Genomic DNA, 27758 nt, shown 5'->3' on the forward strand with positions numbered 1-27758 from the left:
CACCTGGCACCACGCGCCCGCCTGGCAGACACACACCAGCACCCGCCCCCAGCCTCCGTGTGACCTTCACAAAGCAAATGCCAGGCCTTTCCATAAAGGCTGCCCGGCACCTCCTACGAGGGAGTCAGGTGGAGTGGGGCAGGGAGCCCGGACAGATGCCAGGCCTGCCTGGGGAAGACAGACACCGGTGATTTACTACCAGGTTCAAATCCTTGCTTTACCACTAGCCGAGTTACTCATCCTGTTTGTGCCTCAGTTTCTTTCTCTGGGAAATGGGGTGTTAGGGTTTGTTTGGGCATAGCAGTGTGCCTAGCATGTGACATTCAAGAACATTTGACTACATTCATTGTGATGATTTTTATCAACTGGGATATGTCCTCTTTCCCTACTCTCCCCACCCTCCGCTGCTTGTTTGTTTCCCATCGGCCCCTGTGGCAGAACTCTCTGAAGCCTGGATCTGCCCCTGGGCTGCACAGTCCTCAGGAGGCCCAGTTTGATGCTTTGGGAGCCCAGGTGGGCAGGCCTAGGGGCCCCAGAGGAGTGAAGGCAGGTAGAAACTTCATCAAGTGGTCAGCCTGTCCAAAGGGGTGTCTTGGAGAAGTCATTTCCTTTCTGGTGAACTATCTGGGCGTGCGGCTGTGATGTCAGGGCCTGTTGGCTGTCCCAGGCTGCAATTTGTGGCTTTGGGTCTCATTGGGACATTGCTGAAACAGCCTCCAGCCTAACTAGTCACTATGAGCAGTGGCAGGTCAGGGAGGGGTGAGTCCCCACAGCTCCAGGGTCTGACTCTGAGGGGCAGCTGAGACCCACCCACCCCCTTCTCAGACTGCAGTTCAGCAGACCAAACCCTCTCCCCTCTCCCCTTCCACAGCCCAGGGGACATTCGCTCCAGGAAGCACAAACAGCAGGACCCCAGGGAACCTCCTCTTCCCATCCCGGCCTCTGGGCTCCTGCTTACGTGAGCTGAGTCCCCATGGGCTGCAGGATCTGCCTACAATGCTAGTTGGGCATCCTCTGGGCTTGGGTCTCACCTTCCCTGAACTGTGGCTCCAGTTCTGGGGGCAGAGGTGAGGTCCTCAGTATGAAGGACTCTCCCCTCCCCAGTGGCACTCCGCGGAGCCACATAATCCAGGCTGGGCCTTGGGAGATGGGACATGGTTCTCAGGCAGCAAGGCCACCAACCCCTCACTGTCCCTCTGTGCCTCAGTCTCCTCATGGAACCAGGATGTTAACAGAACTCGACTCACAGGCTTGGTGGGAGACCTAACTGAGTTCATGTGTCCAATGCTCTTTGATAGTGCCAGGGACACGGTAAATATGGAAAAAGTATCTTATAATTATTATATACCTCAAAGAATCTAACCTGGCACCTGGTACACAGTAGGTACTCAATAAATGGGCATTATCATCAAAGACCCAAGCTCATGAGCTAAGCATATTTTTTCCTAAGAGTGTTTTTATTTTTTTTAATTTACTTTAAAAAATTAACATACCGAGGGGTAGGTATATAGCTAACTGGTAGAGTCCGTGCTTAGCATGCTTGGAGTCCTGGATTCAATCCCCAGTACCTCTGTTAGATAGATAGATAGATAAGCAAATGTGACAAAGATAAAGATGCACTGTTTAACTACGTGAAAAAATTTTTTAAAAACTTAAAAAAATTAACATATAGTAAATTGCACCCTTTTTGGTATACATTGCATGAGATTTTTTTATTATGATGAAATATATGCAACATAAAATTTACCATTTTAACTTGAATGTAAAATTCAGTGTCATTAAGTACCTTCAATTTGTGGGTGCAACCATCCCCACCATCCATCTCCATTATGTTTTCGTTTTCCCATACTGAAACTCTGTCCCTTTAAACACTGACTCCCCATTCTCCCTCCCCCCAGCCCCTGGCACCCGCCATTCTGCTTTCTCTATGAATTTGACTCATCTAGGGACCTCATGTGAGTGGAATTGTACAATATTTGCCTTTTTGTGTCTGGCTTATTTCATTTAGCATGTTTTCAGGGTTCATTCACTTCATAGCCTGTGTCAGAATTTACTTCTTTTTTTAAGACTGAGTAATATTCCATTGTACACATACACCACATTCTCTTTATGGGCACACTGGTGGTCATTTGAGTTATTTCTACCTTTTGGCTATTGTGAATAATGCTTCTCTGGAAACTGATGTACAAGTATCTGTTTGTGTCCTAACTTTAAATTCTTTGGGGGTGTATGTACCTAGGAGTAGGATTGCTGGATTACATGGTAATTCTGTACTTAAGTTTTTGGGGGGCTGCCAAAGTGTTTTCTACAGTGGCTTTATATTCCCACCAGCAATGCACAGATATTCCAGTTTCTCCACATGCTTGCCAACACTTGTTATTTCCCTTTTTTGTTTTTTTTAATAATAGCCATCCTAATAGGTATGTAGTGGTGTCTCATTGGGGTTTTGATTTGCATTTTCCTCATGACTCATGGTGTTGAGCATCTTCTTATGTGTTTATTGTCCATCTGCATATCTTCTTTGGAGAAATGTTTAAGTGCTTTTCCCACTTTTTAATTGGGTTGTTTTGTTGTTGTTAAGTTTTAGGAGTTCTTTATAGATTCTAGATACTAATCCCTTACGAAAAATGTGATTTGCAAAACCGTTCTCCCATTCTGTGAATTGCCTTTTCACTCTCTGAACAATGTCCTTTGCTACACAAAGGTTCTAAACTTGGGTGAAGTCTAACTTATTTTTCTTCTGCTGCCTGTGCTTTTGGTATCATATCCAAGAAATCATCGCCAAATCCAATGTCATGAAGCTTCTAAGAGTTTTATGGTTTTACCTCTTTATTTTTAGGTCTTTGATCCATTTTGGGTTAATTTTTGTATATGAATAAGGTAGAGATCCAACTTCATTCTTTTGTACATGGGTCACCAGTTCTATTGAATGGTCTTGGCTCCCATGCTGAAAATCATTTGACCCCATATGTAATGAGGGTTTATTTCTGGACTCTCTATTCTAACCCAATGGTCTATACATCTGTCTTTATATAGTACCATACTGTTTTGATTACTGTAGCTTTGTAATAACTTTTGAAGTCAGGAATTGTGGGTCCCCCAACTTTGTTCTTCTTTTTTGAGATTAGTTTGGTTCTTCAAGTTCCTTGACATTCCATATGAATTCTAGAATGGACTATTTTTTTCTACAAAGAACATCATTGGGATTTTGATAGAAATTACTTTGAATCTGTAGATCACTTTGGGTAGTATGGACATCTTGACATTATTAAATCTTTCAATCTATGAATATGGGATGTCTTTCCTTTTATTTGTGTCTCTAATTGCTTTCAGCAAAATTTTGTGGTTTTCAGTGTACAAAGCTTTTGCCTCCTTGGTTAAATATATTCCTAAGTATCATTCATTTTGATGCTATTATAAATGACATTGTTTGCATAATAGCCTTGTTGGATTGTTCATTATTAGAGTATGGAAAAGCAACTGATTTTTTGTGTGTTGATTTTATATCTTGTAACTTTGCTAAATTCATTTATTAGTCAGTTCTGAGTTTTGACACATGTAATCCCCACCACTGGTTTCTTTCTCTTAGCAAAATTTATTTGAGACTCATCCAAATTGTTTTGTATATCAGTAGTTAAAAAGGAGACCATTTCTTTCTACTCTTGCAGAAAACTTCTGACACCAAATATGCATTTTTTTCCCCACACCAACCAATTCTCCAATTCTCTACAAAGATCAGTTGGGTGAACTACAATTTAATTCTGACACTAACCAGAGTTAGCGCAGATCCCATAGGTTAAGGGCTCAGTCCCACAAGACTCCTCCCACTTTAGGTGTCAATATCAAGTTCAGGTTGTCACCTGTGCTTCTAAGTAACCAGCTATAAATCAGAAGTACCCAAGACCCCCTCCTCCTTGAGTCCAATAATTTGCTAGAATGGTTCACAGGACTTAGGAAACCAGTTTCTACTTACTAGATTGCTGGTTTATTTTATTTATTTTTAGGGGGTTTTTTTGGGGGGGAGGGAGGGTTAATTAGGTTTGTTTGTTTATTTATTTTTAGAGAAGATACAGGGAATTGAACCCAGGACCTCATGCATGCTAACCTTGCACTCTACCACTTGAGCTATACCCTCCCCTCGGTTTGTTTTAAAAGATAAAACTCAGGAACAGCCAGATGGAAGCGATAGGTAGAAAAAATCTAAGGAGAGGGACATGGCGCTTCCCCAGGTGCACCACCCTCCCAGCACCTAGATGTGTCCAGCAACCTGGAAGTTCTCCAAACCCTGTCATTCAGGAATTTTGATGGAGGTTTCATTATGCAGCCTCAAATGACTAAATCATTGGCCATTCCATTGGTGATTAAGTCAACCTCCAGTCCCTGTCCCTGAAAATTCCAACCCCTCTAATCAAGTGGTTGGCTCCCCTGGCATCCAGCCCCCATCCAGCGGCTGTCCAGGAGATCCTAGAGGGCAGTCACTTCATTATCATACAAAAAAGATACTTTTTACTGTGGAGAAGATTCCCAGGGTTTTAGGAACTGTGTGCTAGGAGACCAGAGCTGAGACCAAATACGTATGTTTATCATTACACAGCACTTGTGGTCCCCGACTTACGATAGTTCGACTTAGGATTTTTCAACTTTACAGTGATGTGAAAGCGATACCCATTCAGTAGAAATCATGCTTCCAGTTTTGATATTTTCCCAGGTTAGTAGCATGTGGTCTGATTCTCTCTCGAGATGCTGGGCAGCGGCAGTGAACTGCAGCTCCCAGTCAGCCAGCAATCAGGATGGTAAACAATTGATAGACACTTACAACCATTCTGGACCCAGACAACCATTCTGTTTTTCCGTTTCAGTACAGTATCCAATAAATTACATGACATATTCAGCAGTTGATTATAAAAAGGCTTTGTGTGAGGTGACTTGCCCAGCTGTAGGCTAATGTAAGTGTTCTGAGCACGTTTAAGGTAGGTGAGACTAAGCTATGATGGTCAGTAGGTTAGGTGTATTAAATGCATTTTGCTGTTGATAGTTTCAATTTGCGATGTATTTTTCAGGACATAGCCCTGTCATAAGTCAAGGAAGATCTGTAGTTCGTTTGGGTTTTTTTTTTAATTGCTTAATAGTATTCCATGGCAGGGATCTGCTACAATTTATTTATTTATCCATTCTCCAGTTGATGCACATTTGGTTTGGTTGTTTCTAATTTTTGGTAAATATGAACAGAACTGTTTTAAACGTTAGTAGGCAGCTTTTGGAGTGGACATATATTTTCATTTTTCTTGGATAAATACATAGGAGTGGATTTGTTGGATCGTCCAATAAGTGTACATTTAATTTCATAAGAAACGGAACAACTGTCTTCGAGAGTGACTGTACCATTTGGCATTCCCATCAGCAATGAATGGGAGTTCCAGTAGCTCGGAATCTGTCCCCATTTGGTTTTATTGTCAATTTTTGTTTGTTTGTGAAGCATCCTAGTAGGTATGAAGTGATAGTTCATGATTTTAATTTGCATTTCCCTAAGGTTGATGTTTCCTGTGCTTATTTGCCATCTATATATCTTGTTTGGTGAACTGTTCATACTTTTCACTCATTTTTTAATTGAGTTGTTTGCCTTTTTATTGTTGAGCTTTCAGCATTCATTATATATTCTGGATGCAAGTTCTTTGTAATATATTTTCTCCCAGTCTGTAGCTTGGCTTTTTATTCTATTTATTTTTGTTGTTGTTGTTTTCTTTTTCTTTTTCTTTCTATTTTTGGGGAGGGGGGCCCTTATTCTCTTGACAGTGTCTTGTGCAGAGCAAAGTTTTTCAGTGTTTTTAAATTTTTTTTTAAGTTTGTTTTTAGAAGAAGTTTGAATTTTTGACTACTTAAGATATCTGGTTTCCTTCCTAAAATTGGAGTATCTGGTTGCTCAGGGTCCCCAGCCCCTGGGAACATTTGCTCTAATGGGAGAAATGTGCTCTGAGAGTGGTCAGATCAGCAGAGGGCAGCAGTTAATGTTTTGGTCTGAGGAATCACAGGACTTGGATTCAAATTCTGACCCCACCATGACCTGGCTGTGTGACCCAGAGCTAATCATTCTCCTCTCTGAACCTTAGTTTCTTCATCTGTAAGATGGAGTCAATGAAATCCTTCCCCATTCCCCAACCCCAGGACTGGCCCAGAAATAAGGCTCAATATATGGAAGCTGGTATCTCTATCCTGGTCTAGGAGAGTTCAAACTTATTTCTCAGCAGAGGGAACGTTCAAATAAAATCTTATGCTGACATTCAGTATGTAGGACCAGAAAGGGGGGCAGGATTCTGCTTCTTCCCCTAGTCCCTTGCACCCATCAGAGCATAGCCTGAAGTCTGCTGGCCAGTCTAACCCCCTTACTTTAACAGAGTAACAGACCAGAGAAGGCGGTGGCTCTCCCTAGGCCACACAGCAGGTGGCAGGCACACAGCTCTCCACTCTCATCCTCAATTCTCCATATCAATTGCCCTGCTGAGTTCACTCCCCAAGTGGCGTATATGAGGCTGATAGACTTACAATTGCCAATGTTTTTTGAGCTTCGTTAAAATAAATACAACTTACCTGACACATTCTATATTTTACTCCTTCACTGTTTACTTCTTCAATGTTTTTAGGCACCATTCTGAGCATTTTATTTTATCTGTGTGGACGCTGGTCACCTGGATGACCTGAGGCAGGTGGTGATTATCCCCATTTTGTAGATGAGGAAACTGAAATTCGGTCTTTCCCCCAAGCCACACAACTGGAAAGTGGCGCAGCCAGCTTCTCCCTGCCTCAATCCTGAGAGTCTGTCTTGCCAGTGCCAACAGCCTAGGGTCCTGCTGTATCCACTGTGTGGCTGTGTCTCTGTCATCTGTATGTCCTCTCCAGCCCCACCAGTTTCCTTGCTGGTCCTCAAACAAAAACCAAATCCTGCCACAGGGCCTTTGCACTTGCTGTTCTCTCACCCTGGAGTGCTTTCTCACTCCTCCTGATCTGTGGCCTGCTCCTTCTCTTTCAGGCCCTGCTCAGATGTCACCTCCTCAGAGAGGCCTGCCCTAACTACAGCAGCTACAATCACCTCTCCAATAACTTGCTCTCACCCACCTAGTTTTAATTCTCTGCATGGCACAATCCAGACCATATATTGATTGATTCATTTATTCATTCATACATTGATTCATGCCATAAACATTTATTGGGCATCCACTGCATGCCAGGCCATATTCTTGGCCCAAAGGATACAGCAGTGAACACAGCAGACAAAAATCTGTACTCTGCAGAGCTTACTTCTAGAAAGGAAGATAAATAGTGAAGAAGTAAAATATAGAATGTGTCAGGTAAGTAGTATTTATTTTAAGGAAGGGAAATGAGAAATACTAGGTCAGAGATTGAAATTTTAGATGAGTTGGTCAGGGGAGGCCTTCCTGAGGAGGCAACATTTGAGAGGAGTCCTGAAGGAGATGAAAGAGGAGCCACTGGAGATCTGGGCAAGGGAAATAGCCCGTGCAAAGGCCCTGAGGCAGGAATGTGTCTGGACTGTTTAGGGAACAGCAAGGTGGCCATTATGGTTGGAGCAGAGTGAGTAAAGTGTAGAGTGGGAGGTCATGGGGCAGGACCTTGTGGGCCACAGTGAGGACTTTGGCTTTTGCTCTGAGTGAGCTAGGAGTCATAGAAGGTTCTGAGCAGAGAAGGGATGTGACCTGACTCAGGTGTTCACAGGCTTCCTCTGGCCACTGTTGGGGAGCAGACTGAGGGGCAAAGACTGGAGCTGGGGACCAGAACAGGGGCAAATACATTGGCCCAGGCAAGTGATGAGGGGGCACTGGCCAAGGAAGTGGTGAGAAGTGGGCAGATTCTGAATCAATTTGGGTAACGAGGTTGACTTGAGGTTCAAAGGAAAGGGTAGAGCCAAGGAAGACCCCACAATTTTTGGGGTATGCATTGCTGCTAGGTTAACCTGTTTATGTCCAGTCCTCCCCATGTCATCTCTGTGAGGGGCAGATTCGTCACTGCCGTGTCCGCAGCTTCTGCAGCAGGGCCTGGTACACAGAGGTGCTCAGTAACTGATCTCTGTAAACTCCCTGTCTGCTGTCTCTTTGGGGCTGTCAGTCTTTAATGTTCTCTATCTCTGCTAGGAATTTCCTTGGTCCCCTTATTCCTCTCGACCTGCCCCCCAGCGTTATCTCAGCCCCCCTGACCCCTCTTCCACCCGCCCCTTTCAGCTTCGAGGCGGAGAATGGGCCGACGCCATCGCCAGGCCGCAGCCCCCTGGACTCGCAGGCGAGCCCGGGCCTCGTGCTGCATGCCGGGGTGGCCACCAGCCAGCGCCGAGAGTCCTTCCTCTACCGCTCAGACAGCGACTATGACATGTCACCCAAGACCATGTCCCGGAACTCGTCGGTCACCAGCGAGGCGTGAGCACCCCCTGTCCCTACCTGCCAGCTCTTCCAGGCCTGGCCCCAGCACAAGCTGCCCTTCCCAGCAAGGAGTGGGTGCACTGCCTGAGTTCCCCCGCCACCTGCCCTCCCCAGTGAAAAGTAAACAGACCCTAATTCCCAGTCAAGGACTTGGTCCCTTTATAGAAGGTCCACCCAGTGAGGTACAAGCGCCCACCCTATCTCTGCCCCTACTTGGCTGCACTGAGCCTCTCCCTCAGGCCCAGCCCTTACCCAACCTGCCCAAGCCCACTCCTACCCAGTGGTGTTGGGGGCCTGGCCTCACCTCAGCCTGTCCCTCCAGCAAAGAGGGAACCCAACTTGAGCCCCTCCCTGCCACTGTTTCACCCCCAGAGTGTCCACCATGGCTGAGCCCCCTCCCACTTCCCCCCTCCAGGCTTCCCTAAGCCAGTCCCCCTCTTAGCATGACCACCTGTTGAGGTATGAGCACCCCCAAGACCTGTTGTGCCCCCTTCCCTCTTACTGACTCCTCCAGCCCAGCCTTAGCTGTGAGCCCTGGAAGTATCCATCTCACCTTACCCCAGCTCCTTCCAGCCCTCCTCCCCCTTCCCTACCCACTGCCCCCACCAACCGAGCCCTGTAGTGTGTTCACTGCCCTCCTTTTGTCTCTGTACCCATCCTCCCCACCCCACCCACCCCCCTGAGCTCCTCTCCCTAACCACCATTTCCTTCAGGACCGGCCCCTGCAGCGTGGCCACCCTTGTGAGGTGTAAGTGCCCTCTCCCCTCCCCACAGAGCCCCCTTCCTGCCCATCAGCCGCCCGGGGCCCAGCCTTTACAGAGTGACCACCCTAGAAACTTGTTTATCTGACACCCTAGCCCCTCTCCACCCCAGACCCTCGGGGGTCCCACTGTGAGGACCCTTGACCTGCCCCTGTCCTTGCAGGCATGCAGAGGACCTCATTGTGACGCCGTTCGCCCAGGTAAGACCCCAACCCTAAGGAGAGATGGGTCTCCAACCCTCCCCCACGCTTGGGGACAGGGGCCCAGCCCCAGCTGTCCCTCTGCGTGGACCCCTCTCCTCACTGCTGCTCTCCGACCCAGGTGCTGGCGAGTCTCCGGAGCGTTCGCAGCAACTTCTCACTCCTGACCAATGTGCCCATTCCCACCAACAAGTGAGTGGAGGCTGGGCCCCCAGTGTCTGTGATCATGAGGCTCAGCACACCTGGGCCCAACTCTGCGCTGCCAGGTGACCTCAGGCAGGCAGCCACTTGACCTCTCTGAGTCTCTGTTCAAGTGACAGCTCGCTCTGAGCCAGTAAACCCTTGCGATTCAAATACCTGTAACGTGAAAACTTTTATACATACAGATAGAGGGGTCTGGACACGTAGTGGTCAGGCCATGGGTAGCCAGGCACCCCAGCCTCTGGGCCACTCTTGGCCCTGATGCCAACTTGCTGGGACAAATAGCTTCCTGTGGTGCCTCTATTCCCCTTCCGTAATGTGGGAATTTAATAGTTTCTCCATGGGATAGCTGCTGTAAGGAGTTCAAAAGATGAGCTATAGAAAGTGCTAGAACACTGCACAGAACGTGTAAGTGGTCACTAAATAGAAGTAGTTATTATTTGCAGGCAGGGGTGCAGCTGAGCACTGCTGGTCGCTCTGGGAGTGGGGGGCTGAGCCATCCTCGGGTTCAAGTAGCTGGGAGGAGGGATGGTCGGGGAAGCAGAGAATTTGGAGACATAGGACCTGACCCTACCGCTGACCAGCCGCATAGTCTTGAGGAAGCCTTGAAGTCCTTGGGCCTCAGTTTCCTCATCCGTAAAATGGGCTGTGGGGCTCTGTGAGAGGCTATGGGCAGCATACATGGCAACATGCCTGGGTCACAGTGAGTGCTCCAAAAAAGGAAAACCAGCACTTTCCATGGAGAGAAGAAGGTAGGGATGGAGATGGGGGGACTCAGGCTGATGTTGGAGCCCCTTTCTTTACAGGCGGTCCCCGCTGGGCGGCCCAACCCCCGTCTGCAAGGCCACACTGTCAGGTAACCAAGCCCAGGGGGGTTGGAAAAGGGCCCTCTTGCTGCCCCAGTGGGGGTCCCATCCCCTTTCCAAGCACCCTACTCCCCTGGCGGGCCCCCATCGCCTCTGGGGGTCTGCAGTGAACCCTCCCAGTCACTGTCCCGCTGCCCCTTTTCCAGAGGAGACGTGTCAGCAGTTGGCCAAAGAGACGTTGGAGGAACTGGACTGGTGTTTGGAGCAGCTGGAGACCATGCAGACTTACCGCTCCGTCAGTGAGATGGCGTCCCACAAGGTGTGCAAGGCCTGCGGGGTGGGGCCAACGGCTTGGGGGCGGAGGGGTTCTGGGGGCAGGGTTGACTGTGGGGCGTGGCTGGTGGGCAGAGTCAACCTGGGCATAGAGCATATGCGATGGGGCCATTCCCTGGGTGGCAGTTTGAGGACTTGTAGCTCCTATAGATTATGACTTCTCCCAGGGCTGGAGGAGCCTAGTTTGTGTGTTTGTGTGTGTGTGTGTGTCTGTCTGGTTGTACATTTTTTCGCAGGCGACCATCTCTCTTGGAGGGCACGGTTGTATGTTTGTATGGTCTGTAAGTGTGTATCTGTGGCTATGGGTTTGTGTGACTGTTGATTTGTTGGCTACACATTTGCAGCACAGGTCGGGTTCTGGGAAGAGCCGTTAGGAGCGGCATGTACATGTGTATCTGTGGAGAGTATATGGGTGTGCACAGGCGATTATGCGGGGCTGTAAGTGTATGGGGCTGTGCTGGAGGGCTGTGTATGTCTAGAGGTGTGAATTGGTCTAGGTGTGAATCTGGGTGTGTATCTCCATGTGTTTGTGAGTGTGTGTGTGTGCTTGCAGGGCTTCAGGGGAGGGTGCAAAGCTTCTAAGTACAGCTGTGCAGGCTGTGCACTGCACAACTCCAGGGGGTACCGTTCAGAAAGCAGACAATGTGAACAAGTCTTCCTGGAGTTGTGCAGCGTTACGGCAGCTTTTGTGGGAGGATGCCTATCAGGAAATGAATGTGCAGGTGGGAGTGTCTGTGTGTTGTGGGGGGTGCATACGCCTGTGGGTGGAGGTTTGTCTGGGAGTCTGGGAACATTCGAGTCCGAGGGCGATTGTGTCCCTCAGGGTGTGTTGAGCATCTGAGAATGTGACTGTTTCTCTGAATGTAGGTCTGCAGGTGTATTTCTGGGATGATGTGTGTGTGTGTGTGTGTCTGTGGGTTTGTGCATATTCCCTTATGGATTTTGTTTAAATATTTGATTGATTGATTGATTGATTGATTGTCTGTTTTTGTTTTCAGGGGGAGGTAATTAGGTTTATTCACTTACTTATTTTAATGGAGGTACTGGGGATTGAACCCAGGACCTCATGCATGCTGAGCTAGACCCTCCCTCCTCCCTTATGGATTTGTCAGGGCACATTTGTGTCTAAGGCCACATGGGTATTTGTGTTTGTTTGCAAGTGTGTCTGTGAATATGTTGAGTGTGTCTGTGTGTCCAGTATGAGTATTTGCCCTTAGTGTGTGTCTCCATATCTGGGTTATGAGTCTGTGTTCTTGGAAGGGGTGTGTCAGAAGGCATTTGTATCTGTGTGTTCTCAACTGTATACCTATAAACATGTTGCCATCAGAGTTGTAACTCTGTGTGTGTGTGATCAGTGTAGGACTGAAAGCATTTTGGTGTCTGTGTGTGTTCAAGGCTGTGAATGTGTCAAGTGTCTGGCTATATTGGTGTGGAAGGTGTGTCTGAGTGTGTGTGGACCATGTGGGTGTGTGTCTTTGTTTCTGGGTGTGTCTATGGAGAGGGAACATCCTCTCCAGGGGGTGTGTGTGTGTGCCTCCCTGCCCATCCCCGGCAACCCCACCTGGGTCCTGCCTGAGGCCCGTGGGCTCCAATGCCCCTTTAACGCCCCCCCCCAACCCCCGGCACCACCTGACATCGCATGCAGCCTGCCAGTGCTGCAGTGAGCGCGCACACGCACGCACACAGGCGAACACACAGAGCCCAGAACCTCGGAAGCCTCCTCCCGGGACCCTCGCCCTGCCCCCTCCATGGGCAGGGGTCCCCGGCCGCCTCCAGCCACCACCGCTGCTGTGGGGAGGCCCATCAGGGCCAGGGGCTGGCAGATCATGTAACCAGGGCTGCTGCTGGGAGCGCGGAGGGGAAGGGAGCCCCCAGCCCTGCTGGGCTGGCCCAGGCCCCTCCGCAGCTCCCCTTTCCACTGCCCAGCACCCGCCCCCACGGTAGCTGCTAACCTGCAGACTCCCCAAGCCCAGCTTCTGTGTGCGGCAGCCCTGAGCGGGGCTAAGACTCCAAGATGCCCTTGGTGGATTTCTTCTGCGAGACCTGCTCCAAGCCGTGGCTGGTGGGCTGGTGGGACCAGGTAGGGGAACTCAGGGTGGAGGATGGGCAGGAGACCTGGCCCTGGCCCTCCCACCCCAGACTCTCCAGCCCCCAGTCTGAGCTTGTGTGTGTAGCTGTGCACGTGTGTGGCCTGGAGATGAAGCCTTGTGATTGTGTCTATGTGTGTGGCCCAGGACTGGGCGTGGATGGCGGGTGGCTGGGGGTGTGAGTCTCTCCCCGAGTGTGATTGTCAGTGGACATGTGTGTGTGTCTGCCGTGGTGTGGGGCTGCCTTGACCATATACTTGTTTGCCTGGGTCGTGGCGTGGCCCTGGTGGCTCTGGCTGAGATCATGTGGCTCTGATTGTGGTGTTGTTTTGGGCCATGTTTATGAGCCCAGAGCTGTGTGATTTTTCTGGGGCATGTGACCCCGAGTGTCACTGTCTTATTGTGTATGCTCCCTGATTTGTGTGTCTCGGGCTGTGTAGAACTGTGTTACATGGGAGTCTGTGACTCTGTGCAATTGTGTGACTTTGTGGGTCCATCTTGTGTGTGTATGTGTGTCTCTTTATGTGTCCCCAGGGCCTCTGGCAGCACTAGGAGGAGTGAGTGCTGGTCCCCAGGCACTTGGGCTCACCCTTCCTGCTGAGCATCCCTCCTGCCTCTCTGGGCAGGGTCTGCTCCTGCCTTGGGGGTGCTTTGGTGGAGCTTGGGGGCGGGGAGCTGATGCCCTTTCTCCTCATGTACAATGTCACAGCAGACGCTTGTGTGAAGTGATATAGGGGGACCGGGAGGAGCCCCTAAGCCTGGTTCTGGGTATACTCCGTTCATCTGTGCATCTTTCCACCCCTCTGAGGTTGGCGGAGTAGGGGCTATGATGGGAACCCCCCTCCCCTGGGTGACTGAACTAGGGTTTCCTCAGCTCACTATTCTTCCTGCTCCAGACAGACCTCTCCACCCAGAACTTCCAGACTGCATTCCCTCCTTCCAAATCACTCTGGGGGCTGGGTGTCAGGACCCCAGGGAGTGGAGTCCCTGTCTGGGAAGACCTGGGCCAGGGGTAGCTCTGGGAAGGCAGGGGTTAAGGGGCCTGCGACCTGCCCCCCTTTCCCCAGCTCAGCAGCTCGTTGGAGGGACAGTTGCTAAGGAGACTCCCATCACCATGGTGACAGGATTCTCCTGACTCCCCATTGGCTCCCTGTTAGACAGGAGCCCCTCCCTTCCACAGGTGCCCCTCTGGCTCCTCCTTGGGTGGAGAAGTGGGGAATATGGTGAGAGGAGCCCCTCTTCCTCAGACAGGGAAGGATATGCTGAGTTCCTGACTCCCTAAGCCTGGGGACCCCCACCCAGAGCCTGGAGGAGAGGAAGAGCTGACCCCTCCCCTCTAGCAGCCTTCTGAGGGCTCTGTTGGCTGAGAAGAGAAGGAGGAGAGATTCACGGGGTCTTCAGAAGTTTCTTGGAAGGGACTGACTTCCCACCCACACCCCTGCCATGACCCCATTGTTCCTTCCTTCTTGCCTCCTTCACTTTAGTTCAAGAGGATGCTAAACCGTGAACTCACACACCTGTCAGAGATGAGCAGGTCAGGAAACCAGGTCTCTGAGTACATCTCCACCACATTCCTGGGTGAGTGAAGGGCAGCACTTCTGTCTGTGTTGAGGGGTGCATACCTGGACTGCAGGGGTCCACCCCAAATACTGGGTCCTGTTGCTCACATTCGCTGGAGGGACCCTGACTCTCAACTCCCCAAAGGTCAAAGTCACCGTGCTCAAGAGTTCCCACATGCCTAGTGCCCCAAATTCAGTGGGACCTCAACTTCTATAGAACCCCCACATTTAAAAATCTCTCCAAGCTGAAAAGCTCCAACTCCAGGCTCCAAACTCAGTGGAATCCCATCGGAACTCTGAAACTCAAGACCTCAGGAAACCTCCAAACTCAAATGGAAATCTGTAACTTTAAAATGCCTCCAGGTTGAAAAGCCTCCTCAAATTGAATAGAATCTCCAAATTTGGATTTGCTCCCCCAAACTCAGAAGATCTCCCAAACTCAAGAGAGCTGCCCAAATGCAGTAGAGTCCTCAAACTTAAGGAAACCCCTGCCCTTAGGAGCCCATAAAAGACCCCCAAGCCTTTAAAAAACCTTGAGCTGAAAAGTCTCCCAAATTCAATAGAATCGCCAAACTTAATGTGATCCCCCAAATTCAGTAGACCCCCCTAAACTTTAGATACCCAAACTCAATAGGATCCTCAAGCTTAAGAACCTATGTGATTCCCCAAACTTAGGAGAATTTCCTAACTTAGTAGAACCCTGAAGACGAATTCATTAGAACTCTCAAGCTCCTGGAGACCTCCAACTCATTTTAACCTCTGAACCCAAGAGTCCTAGCTGAGGATATCCCCCACAAACTCAGGATAATTTATCACCAAAGGTGGGTCCACAAATTCAGGATACCCTCCCACCAAGCTGGAAAGGTTTCAGAGTTTCAAATGCTCCCGCCCACGGGCGTGTGGTGTTCTGGAGTTCTGAGATCCAGCCAATAAGAGCACAGCATGCAAATGACCCCTGTTAGGCCCTGTCTTTGACTGGTGGTCCCCAGGTCACAATGGGTGGCCCTGGCTGGGCTCTGGAAGCCCGTAAGAGCTCAGGAAAAGGGCTCCTGGGGCTGGCCCCCAGGCAGGCTGGTGTCCAGGGGGTGGGGGTGGGGGTGGGGGTCCATGGAGCCAGAGAGCACCCTTCCCTCCCACCTCCCAGCGCTGTCCACCCCTACCAGCACTCTCAGTCACCATGGGGGGGTCTTCCCTGCTGGAGAAGTTTCCCTGCCTATCCAGGGCAGGCAGCGGCTCTCTCTAGCAGCCCCAACCTGCTTCCTGACTTCCCACGCCACCCCCCTGCCAAACCTGGTGACTGGACTAGGGCTACCCCACAGCTGCGGGCTGGCCCCCCGGTCCCCACTCAGCCCACCACCTCCCAGAATTCCTACCTTCCTTCTGGTTTCCATCCCATGAGTAACCAACAGTGTGGCACCCAGAAGAGGTCTGCCCTCCTGGGTGAGACTTATCAGGGCATGAGGGTGGGGGGTGGGGGGTTTGGGGGAAGCCTGAGGACCAGATGAGGGAGCCTCTGTGGGGTACTCATGCTTGCCCCTCCTCTGTCTTCTGCAGACAAGCAGAATGAAGTGGAAATCCCATCACCCAAGATGAAGGATAGAGATAAACAGCAAGCACCACGACAGAGACCCTCCCAGCAGCCCCCGCCCCCGGGGCCACAGTTCCAGCCCATGTCTCAGATCACTGGCGTGAAGAAACTGATGCATAGCAGCAGCCTGAACGATTCCAACATCCCTCGCTTTGGGGTGAAGACCGACCAAGAGGAACTCCTGGCCCAAGTGGGTGGGGGCCCAGCGGGGGCTGGCTGGAGAGGGGCAGGGTTCTCCTGCAGCCCAAAGAAGGACTGGGCTTCGAGTCAGCCTGGGATGAGGATTCAGGTGTACCTGCTTTATGAGACTCTCTGGAGAGAGGTAGTAAAGAGAGCAGGATAGGAAGGAAGTGGTCTCAGCTGGAGTCTGGCCTCAGCCTGACCCCACAGGGGGCCCTGGAGAGTGAACAGAACCAATGAGTTGAGCCCACCTTGAGGCAAGCACGCTGGCCTTTTATACCCTTGTGTCAGTCATTGGCTGGGAGCTGTCCCCAGGGTGAATGGTGTTACCCCCTCCATATAGCTCCTATGGGGAAGAGCACATTTTTGAGAATGGACAGCTTTGAGTCTTTGTAAGCAACTGTCCCAGCAGCTGGGAGGGATGGGGGCATTGACCACTGAAGGGAATCTGGGCCCAACCCAAATAGCGTCCACTACAGGCCAGACCTGGATTCACCTCGTCTCCTGGCTTTTCCGTGAAACGTTACGCCAAGGGGCTCCCACATTGATTTGTACAGCTGATTCAGTACACGCTCAGTGACTCACTCAGCTGGCATTTATCGTAACCCTCTGTGTGCCAGCGCTGGCCAGTGTTCCATTCAGTCACACAGTGTTCATTGAGCACCTATTCGGTGCTGGTGCTGTTCTGGATTCTGGGGAGACATGGAAAAGTAGCCTACGCTCCTTTCTTCCCAGCACTCATGAGCAGTTGAGCTTAGAGGCGGAGCTGTGCTGTGGGGTTGGCCAGCCTGGGTTCACATCCCAGCTTTGACCCTTGTGAGATGCAGGGTCTTAGGGAAGTCCTGTCATTGCTGAGTTTTGGTTCCCTCACCTGCCATGTGAAATCAACTGCTTAATGCAATTCTTGGTGGATAATACACATTCAGTAGACAGTCAGTGGAGTTGCTTTGTTATTTTCTGACCCAGTAGGACCTGGGCGGTAAATTCTGTGCTCCTGAGCACACCACACACAGGGTGAGCAATAATGGTGCCACTTTCAGACCAGGGTTCTGAACTCCTATGAAAAAGTCTAGAGGGCCCTGGGCCTTGGCGGCTCCTGACCTCTGGCCTCCATCTCCACCAGGAACTAGAGAACCTGAACAAGTGGGGCCTGAACATCTTTTGCGTGTCGGATTACGCCAGGGGCCGTTCCCTCAGCTGCATCATGTACACGATATTCCAGGTAGGGTGCGCTGAGTGGGGCAGGATGAGTGAGGAGGGAGGGGCAGGGAGCTGAGGGGCCACGGGGAGTCACCGCCTCCCACACCTGCCCTCAGGAGCGGGACCTGCTGAAGAAGTTCCGCATCCCGGTGGACACGATGGTAACATATATGCTGACCCTGGAGGACCATTACCACCCTGATGTGGCCTACCACAACAGCCTGCACGCAGCGGACGTGCTGCAGTCCACCCACGTGCTGCTGGCCACACCTGCGCTGGACGTGAGCACTGCCCGGCCCCCATGACTGCCCAGCCCCATCTCTCTCTGTGACTTCCCATCTCCAATCTCCTGTTTCTCTCTCCGGTCCTGGGTATCTGACATCCATCTCTCTGACCCTGCTTCTCTCTCTCCTGACCCCCATCTTTCTTGACCCCCCCATCCCTCTCTTAACCTGTCTTTCTGACCCGCCATCTTTCTAACCCCTGCCTCTCTCTGACTCCCCTCTTCTCCCCCAAGGCTGTGTTCACGGACTTGGAGATTCTTGCTGCTCTCTTCGCGGCTGCCATCCATGACGTGGACCACCCTGGGGTCTCCAACCAGTTCCTCATCAACACCAGTGAGTGGCCCTCCAGGGGCGGGGCTGCTGGGCTGGACGCGGGGCCTGCAGTGCCCCTCCTTGCGGGCGCCCCTGGTGGGTCCTCCCTTCCTCTGACTCCCCGACTGGCCTGGGCCACAGATTCAGAGCTGGCGCTCATGTACAACGACGAATCGGTGCTGGAGAACCACCACCTGGCCGTGGGCTTCAAGCTGCTGCAGGAAGACAACTGTGACATCTTCCAGAACCTCAGCAAGCGCCAGCGGCAGAGCCTGCGCAAGATGGTCATCGACATGGTGGGCTGGGCGAGGGGCGGGGCCAGAGCGGGAATGGTCGCCTTTGGGGAGGGGGAGGGATTTTGGGGAGGGCCAGGTCTGAGGGTGGGCTGGAAAAGTCCCTGGGTGGAGAGGCGTCCATTGGGAAGGGTTGTGCAGGCTGCTGGTTGTGCTGAGCAAAAACTTCAGACGCCTGGGTCATGTCGTTACAGCGGGCCGTCAGGCTTCAATGGCCCCTGTGACAATTCATTGCCCACAGGTGCTGGCCACGGACATGTCAAAGCACATGACCCTCCTGGCTGACCTGAAGACCATGGTGGAGACCAAGAAAGTGACCAGCTCGGGGGTCCTCTTGTTGGATAACTATTCCGACCGCATCCAGGTGCCCTCACACACACACCGTATTAGGAGACTGGACTGTTTCCCTCCCCTCCCTGCTTAGGTCTGGGTTACTGCCCCTCTCTCTGCTGACAGCTTCCAGGTTTTCCAGGTTACCCATCGTCCTGTCTCTTTTTCTCTCCTCTCCCATCTAACCTTTTCTAACTCCTACCTCTCCATCCCATCTCCCCCATCTCCTCTACTTCCCTCTCCCTTTTTTCAGCAGCCCCTTTCTCCGCCTATTTCTCTTTCCTATAACTCTGCCTCTCTCCATCTTCCCACTACCCCTTCTCCCCACTCTCCTTCCAAGGTGGGAGGTAATGAAGTCCGGATCCTCAAACTGGGATGCGAGCATGGCCTCTGAAGGTCCCCCACCCCTTGCAGGTCCTGAGGAACATGGTGCACTGCGCAGACCTCAGCAACCCCACCAAGCCGCTGGAGCTGTACCGCCAGTGGACCGATCGCATCATGGCTGAGTTCTTCCAGCAGGGCGACCGTGAACGCGAGCGTGGCATGGAGATCAGCCCCATGTGCGACAAGCACACGGCCTCGGTGGAGAAGTCTCAGGTACAGTCTCAGGGTCCTGCTATAAGAGGGCAGGGCATCTTGACCTGGAGCTCCAAGGCCCAGGAGGTTCTAACCTGCCCATCCACAATGTTAGGTTTTTCTTTGTCTGTTTTTTCCTTCTCTATCTTGGTGGGAAATAGTTAACACTTTCTCCTCCGCAGAACAACTGAACTGAGCCTCTGGGCTCATAAGTTCTAGACCTGCACCCAGACAGTTCTAACTCATTTGTAGCAACCACCATAGCATCGATAGTAACACTTACCTGGCCCTTGGTTACAGACCTCATGTCCATTCAGCCTCTCAGTTTCCCTGTAACCTGGCCACTGATGTTGTGCCTGAGTTTTGGTGGATTTTGAAATGAGATAAAATGACTTGTCTTCATTGTGTGCCTACTTAATTTAATAAGGGGGGCAGAAACACAATCTCATAAAAGACAACACCAGAGTGTGAATGTGAGAGTTTCTCACCCTCCCAGCTTCCAATCTCCTCCCTGGTAAGCTCTCCTCTTCCCAGTTCGGTGTGTTCCCCCTTCCAGTCCAGGGTTATCCAGCCTCAGCACTACTGACTTTTGGGGCCAGATCATACTCTGTGGTGGGGCTGTCCTGTACATTGTCCAACAGGACAGCATCCCTGAGCTCCACCCATTAGATGCCAGCAACACCCTCCCCTTCTTGTGGTAACAACCAAACATGTCTCCAGACACTCCAAATGTCCCCTGGGCACACACATCACCCCCAACCCCTGATGAAAGCCAGTTTTATTTGTTGTGTTATGTATTTAGGTTCATAGGCAACTTAATAGCAATAGTTTGTGGGTTTAGCTTTTTAAAAAAATATATAAATTATATCCATATATACCTATTTTTAAAATATTTTATTTATTTTTTGTTTCTTTTATTTGTTTTGGGGGGTTAATGAGGTTTATTTTATTTTACTTATTTATTTTACTGAAGGTCCTGGGGGTTGAACGCAGGACCTCATGCATGCTAAGCACACCCTCTACCACTGAGCTATACCCTCCCCTCTAATATATACCTATTTTCATACATACAGCTTTCCTTTTCTTCCCAACAGTGACTTGGAGATCTGTTTACATTATTACCGATAGATTACGTTTGTCCTTTTTGACTACTGTGTAGTATTCCCACAGACGGAAATAGATAATGGTTTGTGTGGTCATTGCCCTGCTGATAGATATTTAAGTGTTTACTAGTTAGGAATTCACAGTGACTTAAACAAGATAAAGCTTTATTCATCTTTTTTTTTCTGCTTATGTAAGAAAGGTCTAGAGAAAGGGAATTTTGCTCTCTTTGGCTTCACAAAGTTGGCAGGCACCCCAGAACTTCCAGCATTTCTCTTCTATCATCTGAAGCATGGGCATGCTCTCCTCAGAGGTGTCTCTTGTGGTCATTGAGGCTGGTGAAGCTCCAGCCATTCCAGCTCCATTCCAGAGAGGAAAGGTCTTGCCAGCTGAGGCAGTCACCAGCATCTTCCACCAACAGGTGGCCACATGGCCACCTCCTCTTTGCTAGGGAGGGGCTGGAAAATGTAGTTTTCAGGTGGAAGCATTGCTTCCCATAAGAAAAAAAAATCAAGATTCTGTCAATAAGGAGAAGATGATATCATGGTGTTAGCCAGTAGTCTGCCATGAAGTTATTTCTAGTTTCTCTCTGTTGCAAAAAAAAATGCCATAATGGGAGGAGGAGGGTATAGCTCAGTGGTAGAACACATGCTTAACATGCATGAGGTCCTGGGTTCAATCCGCAGTACCTCCATTAAAGGAAAATTTTTTAAAAAGTTTGTAAATGCCATAATGAAATCTGTGATGTACCACGATTTTTTAAAAACTAATCCCCAACTGATGTATACATGGAGGTGTTTCCAGTTTTTGTTTACATCACATATGTGGGGTTTTTTTTCTTACTTGTGCAAGAGTTTTTCCCGGGTGGATCTGGAGAAGCAAGATTGCTAGGTCAAATGAGATCAGCATCTTTTAAATTTTATTAGCTCCCACAGCATGGTGGTGCCATCTGCACCACAGACCACCCCCATTGGTTTATTCCTTCTTTCGCCCTCCCTCAGGTGGGTTTCATTGACTATATTGTACACCCGCTGTGGGAGACATGGGCTGACTTGGTCCACCCAGATGCCCAAGATATCCTGGACACACTGGAGGACAACCGGGACTGGTACTACAGTGCCATCCGACAGAGCCCATCGCCACCACCCGAGGAGGAGCCTGGGGGACCAGGCCACCCTCCCCCACCAGATAAGTTCCAATTTGAACTGACGCTGGAGGAGGAAGAGGAGGAGGAGTTGTCCACCGCCCCGGGTAAAATTGGAGTGCAGGAATTGTCCACAGCCCAGGATGCATCCCCCGCTGAGGACCCGTTGGAGGTGGATGGCCAGTACCGGTCTACAGAGGTGGAGGTAGAGGAAATGTACTTGACACAGCAAAAAGACTCGGCAGATAGTGTGGCTCCAGGCCAGGACGAGTCCGCGTCCCCAGATGCATCTGTGGATGCTGTAGGCTGCAGCCTTCTCCCTGCCCTGTCTCCTGAGGGCCCCCCTCTGCCTGCCTTGAGGACCCCGCCCCCTGCAGAGGAGGACCCGGGCCTTCTGGGCCTCCCCTCCATGGCGGCCGAGGTGGGGGCCCAAAAAGAGCATCAGGCTGCCAAGAGGGCATGCTGTGCCTGCACAGGGACATCCAGCGAGGACCCACCCACACTCCCAACTCCTGGAGGGTGGGGGTCAGCTGGAGACCTTACCTGAGCCTCAGCCCCTGCACCCTGTTGCCCTCCCTGCCTCCCGCCACCACCATCACCCCCCGACCTTGTCCACTGCCTCAAAGACTCTTGGGCCTCCTGAGAAAAAAGAAAACAGAAAAGTGGGTTTTTTTCTCTTTTCTTTTTTTCCCCTTTCTCCCCACCCCCACCCACGGGGCCTCTTTTTGGAGGTGGGGGCTGGGGAACAGGGGGCTGAGGTCCCGGAAGGGATTTTATTTTTGGAATTTTAATTGTTACATTTTTAGAAAAAGAAAAAAAAAAAAAAGAAAAAAAAAAACAGGATGAAACACAGCAACTGTAGATGCTCCTGTTCCCGGCTCCCCTGGTCCATCTCCAACCCCCTAGCCTGTCCCCCAGGTTCCAGGCTCAGTCTTCCGGCCTCTTCAGGCTCTTTGCCTGGTATAGGGTCTCGCTCCAGGCTTTTCTTCTGAATTTTGGAGGGTCTCTAGAACCCAGCCAGAAATAGCCATTCAGGGTGGGGCCCCAGGGGCGGGGAGGGGGGCGCACTGTGGGGGACCCTGCTCCAGCCCCTCTCTGGCTCGTCGCCCTCACCCCAGAAGTCTTCCGCCTCATTTTGCACAAACCTGGCAATATTGACTTGGGGTCAGGCAGTGGGGAGCTGTGGGCTTTAGGATGCAGGGGTTGGGTGTGCAAGGGACATTCACACCACCAAACTGGGATCTGAGGTCTGAGGAGGGCCTGATCCTCCCTCCACTTGCCACCCGCTTCCCCTTCCACCTTAGTTTCCGTTTGAATTTTCTCTGTTTTGGGGGATTGGCTTGGAGCCTTGCCCCTCGTTTCAGCTGCTTCTCCTCTTGTTTCTGCCTTAACGATTCCCATGGCCATAGGAGAGGGGGTTGCAGTGGCTCCCCCCTGCACCTTGGGTGAGGTGGGGCCAGGCCCAGAGCCCTCAACCTGGGCACCCTCCTCCTCAGCATCTTCCTGCCCTCTCCCCAACCCTTTGCCCTAGGAGGAAGCAATAACAGCGTACACCCACATCCCCTTTCTGGGCAGCCCTTCCCACCCTGACGCCAAAGTCATTTCTCCTTTGCCCCGACCTTGCCAAGCCTCTCCCTCTTCCCCTAGCTGTTCCCTGAGCAATACAACAGACAGAGGCAAGGCCATTTTTCTCCAAGCCATGGGGGACTGTTTGGAAGGAAAGGCCCCCTCTTCCCGCTCCTCTCTGCCCCTGGACCTGGTTCTGCAGCTGGGCAGGCCAGGCCCCCACCTCTCTCATTTCTCTCCCCTCCAATTCTGAGCACACGGTACTGTAGCCCCCAGCTTCCCCCAGCCTTCCATTTGTCTGTCCGTCCCAGTGGGGAGTTCCACCTGCTCCCACCCCCATGATGCTGTAACAGGGTTCATTTTTGTAGCGAAAGTAGTTTCAGTCCCAGCCGGTGACCGGAGTGGGCCTTTTTTTTGGTTTTTCTTCCTTCTTTCTTCTTCTTTTTTTTTTTTTTTTTGTACATACTGTAAGGTTGGTTTGTAAATTATTCTACAGAGGCAAAAAGGGAAAATAAACTTACCCTTCCTCCACTGACTCAGTCAGGGGAAGGCGGGGTGGGGGTCTCCTGGAGGGAGTCTCCATTCTGGCTGTATTATACAAAACTGTACCATAGACCCTGGAAGTGTGGACTCAGCACTGTTGTTTAATGAGGAGTCTTGTCATCATAGTGGGTGAGGGCTGGGCAGAGCCTACCCCTCCCCCTGCCCCAGGGCTGGACCTGATTGGCAACTGGGGATAGGGGACCAGGGGAGGTTGCAGGACCCCTGTGAGCTGCTTGAGTGTTGTCCACTTTGACGATCAGTCGGTCTGCTGATCGATAATCAATCCTTTGATGTTGTCTCCAATTAAACCGAGGCTTTCACCAATCTTCTTGGCTGATGTGGCTTCCTTTCCCATCCTGTTTCTCAAGGTGCCTCCCTCCTATGCTTACTGTCTGGGGGGATGGGGCTGGGGATGACTAGCAGCGGGCTCTGTCCCTACCCCTCCCCAAGCAGATAGAACTTGAGGGGGGGCAGAGAGTTTGGCTGGAGGGAGTGCTTGGACCTGGGCCAGGTCCTGACACAGGGGCTCCAGGTGGTAAAGTGGAGGTTTAGACCACGCAGTCTTTGGAGGCCAGCAGACCCAGGTAAGCCTTGTTTCTCTCACGTGGAGCTTATCTGACGCAACTCAGGTTCTTACGGTACCTCGAAGTCATTCCTGGAAACCAAGTGCACTTGATTGACCACGCCTCCACCATCTGGTTACCAGCTCAAGATAAAAGCTCTTGGGTCAAATTCTGCCTTGTGGACATTAAACTTGATTCACAGGCACGAGAGAACTTACATCTGTAAATTCCATGAAGTCCCAGCATCTGGCCGTTTTGGTGTTGCAACCTTCATGTTGCAGTAAAACAAAACCAAGGGGGGGAAAATACTTGAACATGTTAAAGCCTGTGAATCTTAGGATGGGTATCAGGCAAGCTGAATCCTCCAAGTTCACACAGAACCAGTTTGTGATTTTAGCTCTGTTTTTCTGTGTTCATGCAAGGTTGGGGAGCAAATGAGTCTCAGATATTTTAACCAATCTACATATTTGAATACTGTTAATTCCACCCATGGGAGCCCATTTTTCCAACCTTTATCAGGCTAATGAACAAGCCCTGATTTCACCAATAAAGTGTTTCTGACATTCATTATGCTCATATAGCTTTCATTTACTAATGAGCAAAACTTCCCATGTGGATAAAGATAAACATAGAAGAAGTGTTTGTGGATGCAGGGTTTTGGATTAGAATACTGGCTGCCTCTGGAGTGTAATAAACACACACACACACACACACGCACGCACGCACGCACGCACGCACACACACACACACAGTTCTTAAGTAGTTAAGCACAGCGGGATCAGTAAATGTATGTATTTGTAGCACGTGTCTTCCAAAACAGAATGAAGGCAGCTTTCAGCTGGATCTGAAAAAAGATCTACCCACCTTTTCTGCTAATTATCCTTAGCAGCCAAGGACTCATTTGGATCCCAGCTCTGACTGTGTGACCTGGGTGTAACTTCCCTGACCTTCAATAGTCTCACTTACATGTTTTGGTTTTGGTTTTTTTGGGGGGAGGAGGTAATTAGGTTTATTTATTTTTTTAATGGAGACACTGGGGAATGAACCCAGGATCTCGTACATGCTAAGCATGAGCTCTACCACTGAGCTATTCCTCCCCTCTAGAGGAAGGGGAGTTTTCATTTTCCTTTACATTAAGTAGCCACGTGTAGCCACGACTAGCATATCAGACTGCACCATATTGACACTTAAGCAGGAGAGTTAATGCAGAGGATTTAATGCCTATCAAGTTTTGCCTGCTTGACCTTGGCTTAAAGGTTCCTAGTAGATATCCTGGCTCAGAGAAGCAGGGGCCAGCCTGGATCCAGAGGGGAGGAGCAAAGCTGGAAAAGTAGGTAGAAGTTTCCAGGGAATCTGAATTTTGCGCAAGAAGTGATGAGGAGACACAGACGTTTTCCCAAGGGTGTTTCAAAGGGAAGCAGAGTCGGGGAAAGGGTGTCAGGCTGGGGGTCAGGAAGCGACTGTATCAATCTCAGCCTGTAGGGGTTAGCTGGGTGGCTCCGGGTGAGCCTTCTTGCCTTGGGCCTATTTCCTCAAGTGTACAAGGGTAGGTGTGATGTCCCAAATGCCTCCTGAGTTGAGATTTGGTGACAGTCTGACAATGTGGGTCAAAGGGCAGAGGTGGCATATGACCATCAGCTGGCTCTTTAAAATTCTCCCGTTGGGGAGTTCATCTTTACTCTGGGAAAGGTGACCAAGGGCAGAGAGGCCTTATAATCTGAACAGAACAGGGGAGCCTAGGGAAGGGGTGGAGTCGGCTCATTCTCTGAAATTGACATCAACTGCTTGCAGGCTACAGTGGTCTGGGGCAAATGGCTCCACCTCACCCAGCCTTTAGAGGGCTCTGCCCTCTGCTAAGCTCATTAGTCAGATTATTTTATCGACTTTCCAGCTGTCCTTGAGATGCATACTATCACTTTGCAGATGAGGAAACTGAGGCAGAGAATTGATCTCACAGTGCTGAGAAATTTCAGGGAAATAAGGCAAGGATCTCACTTCATCCAAGGCCTGTTTGACAGTGATAGCTGCCAGGTACTTTCATTATCCCTATTTTATTTCACATGCACAAAATCCTGAGATGTGGAACATATTTTCCCCTCTTTCACAGCATTAAAAATACAAGGAAGTAAAATTAAAAGAAGACAGCTTTATTTTTTCAACTATTGGCAAATAATGAAAAGATGGACCATCCTGGGTTGGGCAAAGCACTTTCATAGCTCTTTAGTATTGGTAGAAGTCAGCACATACAGCTTTCCTGGAGTGGTCTGACAATATTTATCGAAAACGTAGCTGTGCATGCATTTTGACACAGGAATTGCCCTTTTAAAAACATTTATCTTAAGCAATTGGATGAAAACCTAAATTTACAGGTACCAAATACCCATTCTAGTATTGGTCGGAATAGTGAAGAATTATTAAGAATCCAGGTGTCCAACATTAGGGAGTCATTAAATTATGCTTCCTGTATGATTCACTTATTAAGAACAATGAGGTGGATCTATATTTACTGAAACAAGAGGTTCACAGTAAGAGCGGGTTTGAAAACTTTCTGCATTATATGACCCTACATATGTGCATAGAAAAGGCAGGTTGTCTGTCAAAATACTAAGTGTCTCCAGTGGTGGGATTAAAAGACATCTGTGTTTGCTGTTCCGTCTTCGATATTTTCTGAGTTTTTGCAATAAGCATGTATTACTTTTATAATCAAGGGGAAGTTATTTCATAATCTGAGGAAATAAATAGCCGGTATTTGTTATCTGGGAGCCACAAATGTATGGTAGATAAGCACACAGACTCTGGATTCTGGTTGCGACTCTGCCAGTTAATAACTGAGTTTGAGCAGATTATTTCCTCATTCTGAGCCTCAGTTTTCCTCACTGTAAAATTAAAATAATAATAGCTCAGGTTTGTCAGCCGATTACTAAGTGCCAGGCACTGTTTGTTTTACATAAATTATTGCACTTAATTCTAGCAACAGTCCTATAAAGTAAGTCCTATGATTATAAAATGGGTCACAGGCCAGGAAGGAGGTACGACTGGGCGCTTGACCCACGTGCGCCCCCTAGAGTGGGGCTGAGGAAGGCGCGCACGCGCAGACGAGTAGGAGGCGTTGCAAGGACGCGCGGGAGATTTTCCCCTGCGCTACGATTGGCTGTCGTGGTGGGTTTTAGCCAAGAAAGAGCCAATGAGAAGCGCGACCGCTTCGCGTTTAGAACCCGAGGACTGCAGGAGCGGAGGAGCTTGAACCGCGTCAGGTGCGACAAATCCTGAGGCGGGTGAGCGGACCTGGCTTCAGTCCCTTCCTAAGGGTGACCCCAGCGCCGTTCACATTTTCTTAGGGGGGCCCTGGCGTCAACTCCTCTTTCCTGAGGAGGACCTGGACATCCTCCTGAAGTGAACCCTAGCATCGTCTCTTCTTTCGTAAAGTGACGCCACCGTTGTTCCCACTTACTTAGGAAACCCTGGTGTCAGTCCCATTCCTGATGCCTGATGAAGGCCCAGCATTGTCCCTCCTGAGGGAGAATGACACTGGCGTCGCCCCCTCTTCCTGGGGTGGGGGGGGCAATCCCATGTCATCCTTTCCCCCAGGGTCATCCTCCATTCCTCAATGGTCCCCAGTATTGTTCCTCCTTCCTGAGAAGGGGCCTGGCACTGTCCCCTCCCTTCCTGAGGGCTTGCCATCATTGCCATCCCTCACCCTGAGGGGAC

General features: G+C 50.3%; 1 protein-coding gene across 6 annotated transcripts in view; it reads left to right on the plus strand.

Moving 5' to 3' along the window:
* The window catches only part of PDE4A (phosphodiesterase 4A), a 34407-nt gene extending 10596 nt beyond the window's left edge, over window positions 1-23811 (plus strand). For 3 of the 6 annotated variants that reach the window (XM_074350753.1, XM_074350750.1, XM_074350752.1), the window contains exons 2-16: window positions 8229-8494; window positions 9137-9171; window positions 9348-9384; window positions 9506-9576; window positions 10392-10441; window positions 10598-10710; window positions 14296-14389; window positions 15925-16148; window positions 17262-17360; window positions 17455-17619; window positions 17856-17955; window positions 18076-18230; window positions 18469-18591; window positions 18972-19154; window positions 21236-23811. In XM_074350753.1, coding sequence (XP_074206854.1) covers window positions 8243-8494; window positions 9137-9171; window positions 9348-9384; window positions 9506-9576; window positions 10392-10441; window positions 10598-10710; window positions 14296-14389; window positions 15925-16148; window positions 17262-17360; window positions 17455-17619; window positions 17856-17955; window positions 18076-18230; window positions 18469-18591; window positions 18972-19154; window positions 21236-21925 — 2391 coding nt within the window. In that variant the 5' untranslated portion in view covers window positions 8229-8242 and the 3' untranslated portion in view covers window positions 21926-23811. The remainder of the gene's footprint in view (window positions 1-8228; window positions 8495-9136; window positions 9172-9347; window positions 9385-9505; window positions 9577-10391; window positions 10442-10597; window positions 10711-14295; window positions 14390-15924; window positions 16149-17261; window positions 17361-17454; window positions 17620-17855; window positions 17956-18075; window positions 18231-18468; window positions 18592-18971; window positions 19155-21235) is intronic. The other 3 variants (XM_074350751.1, XM_045516184.2, XM_010954244.3) reach the window with 1 other exon arrangement.
* The last annotated feature ends 3947 nt before the right edge of the window (window positions 23812-27758 follow it).

The sequence above is a fragment of the Camelus bactrianus genome, chromosome 22, assembly GCF_048773025.1.
Source record: "Camelus bactrianus isolate YW-2024 breed Bactrian camel chromosome 22, ASM4877302v1, whole genome shotgun sequence".
NCBI classification, from domain to species: Eukaryota; Metazoa; Chordata; class Mammalia; order Artiodactyla; family Camelidae; genus Camelus; species Camelus bactrianus.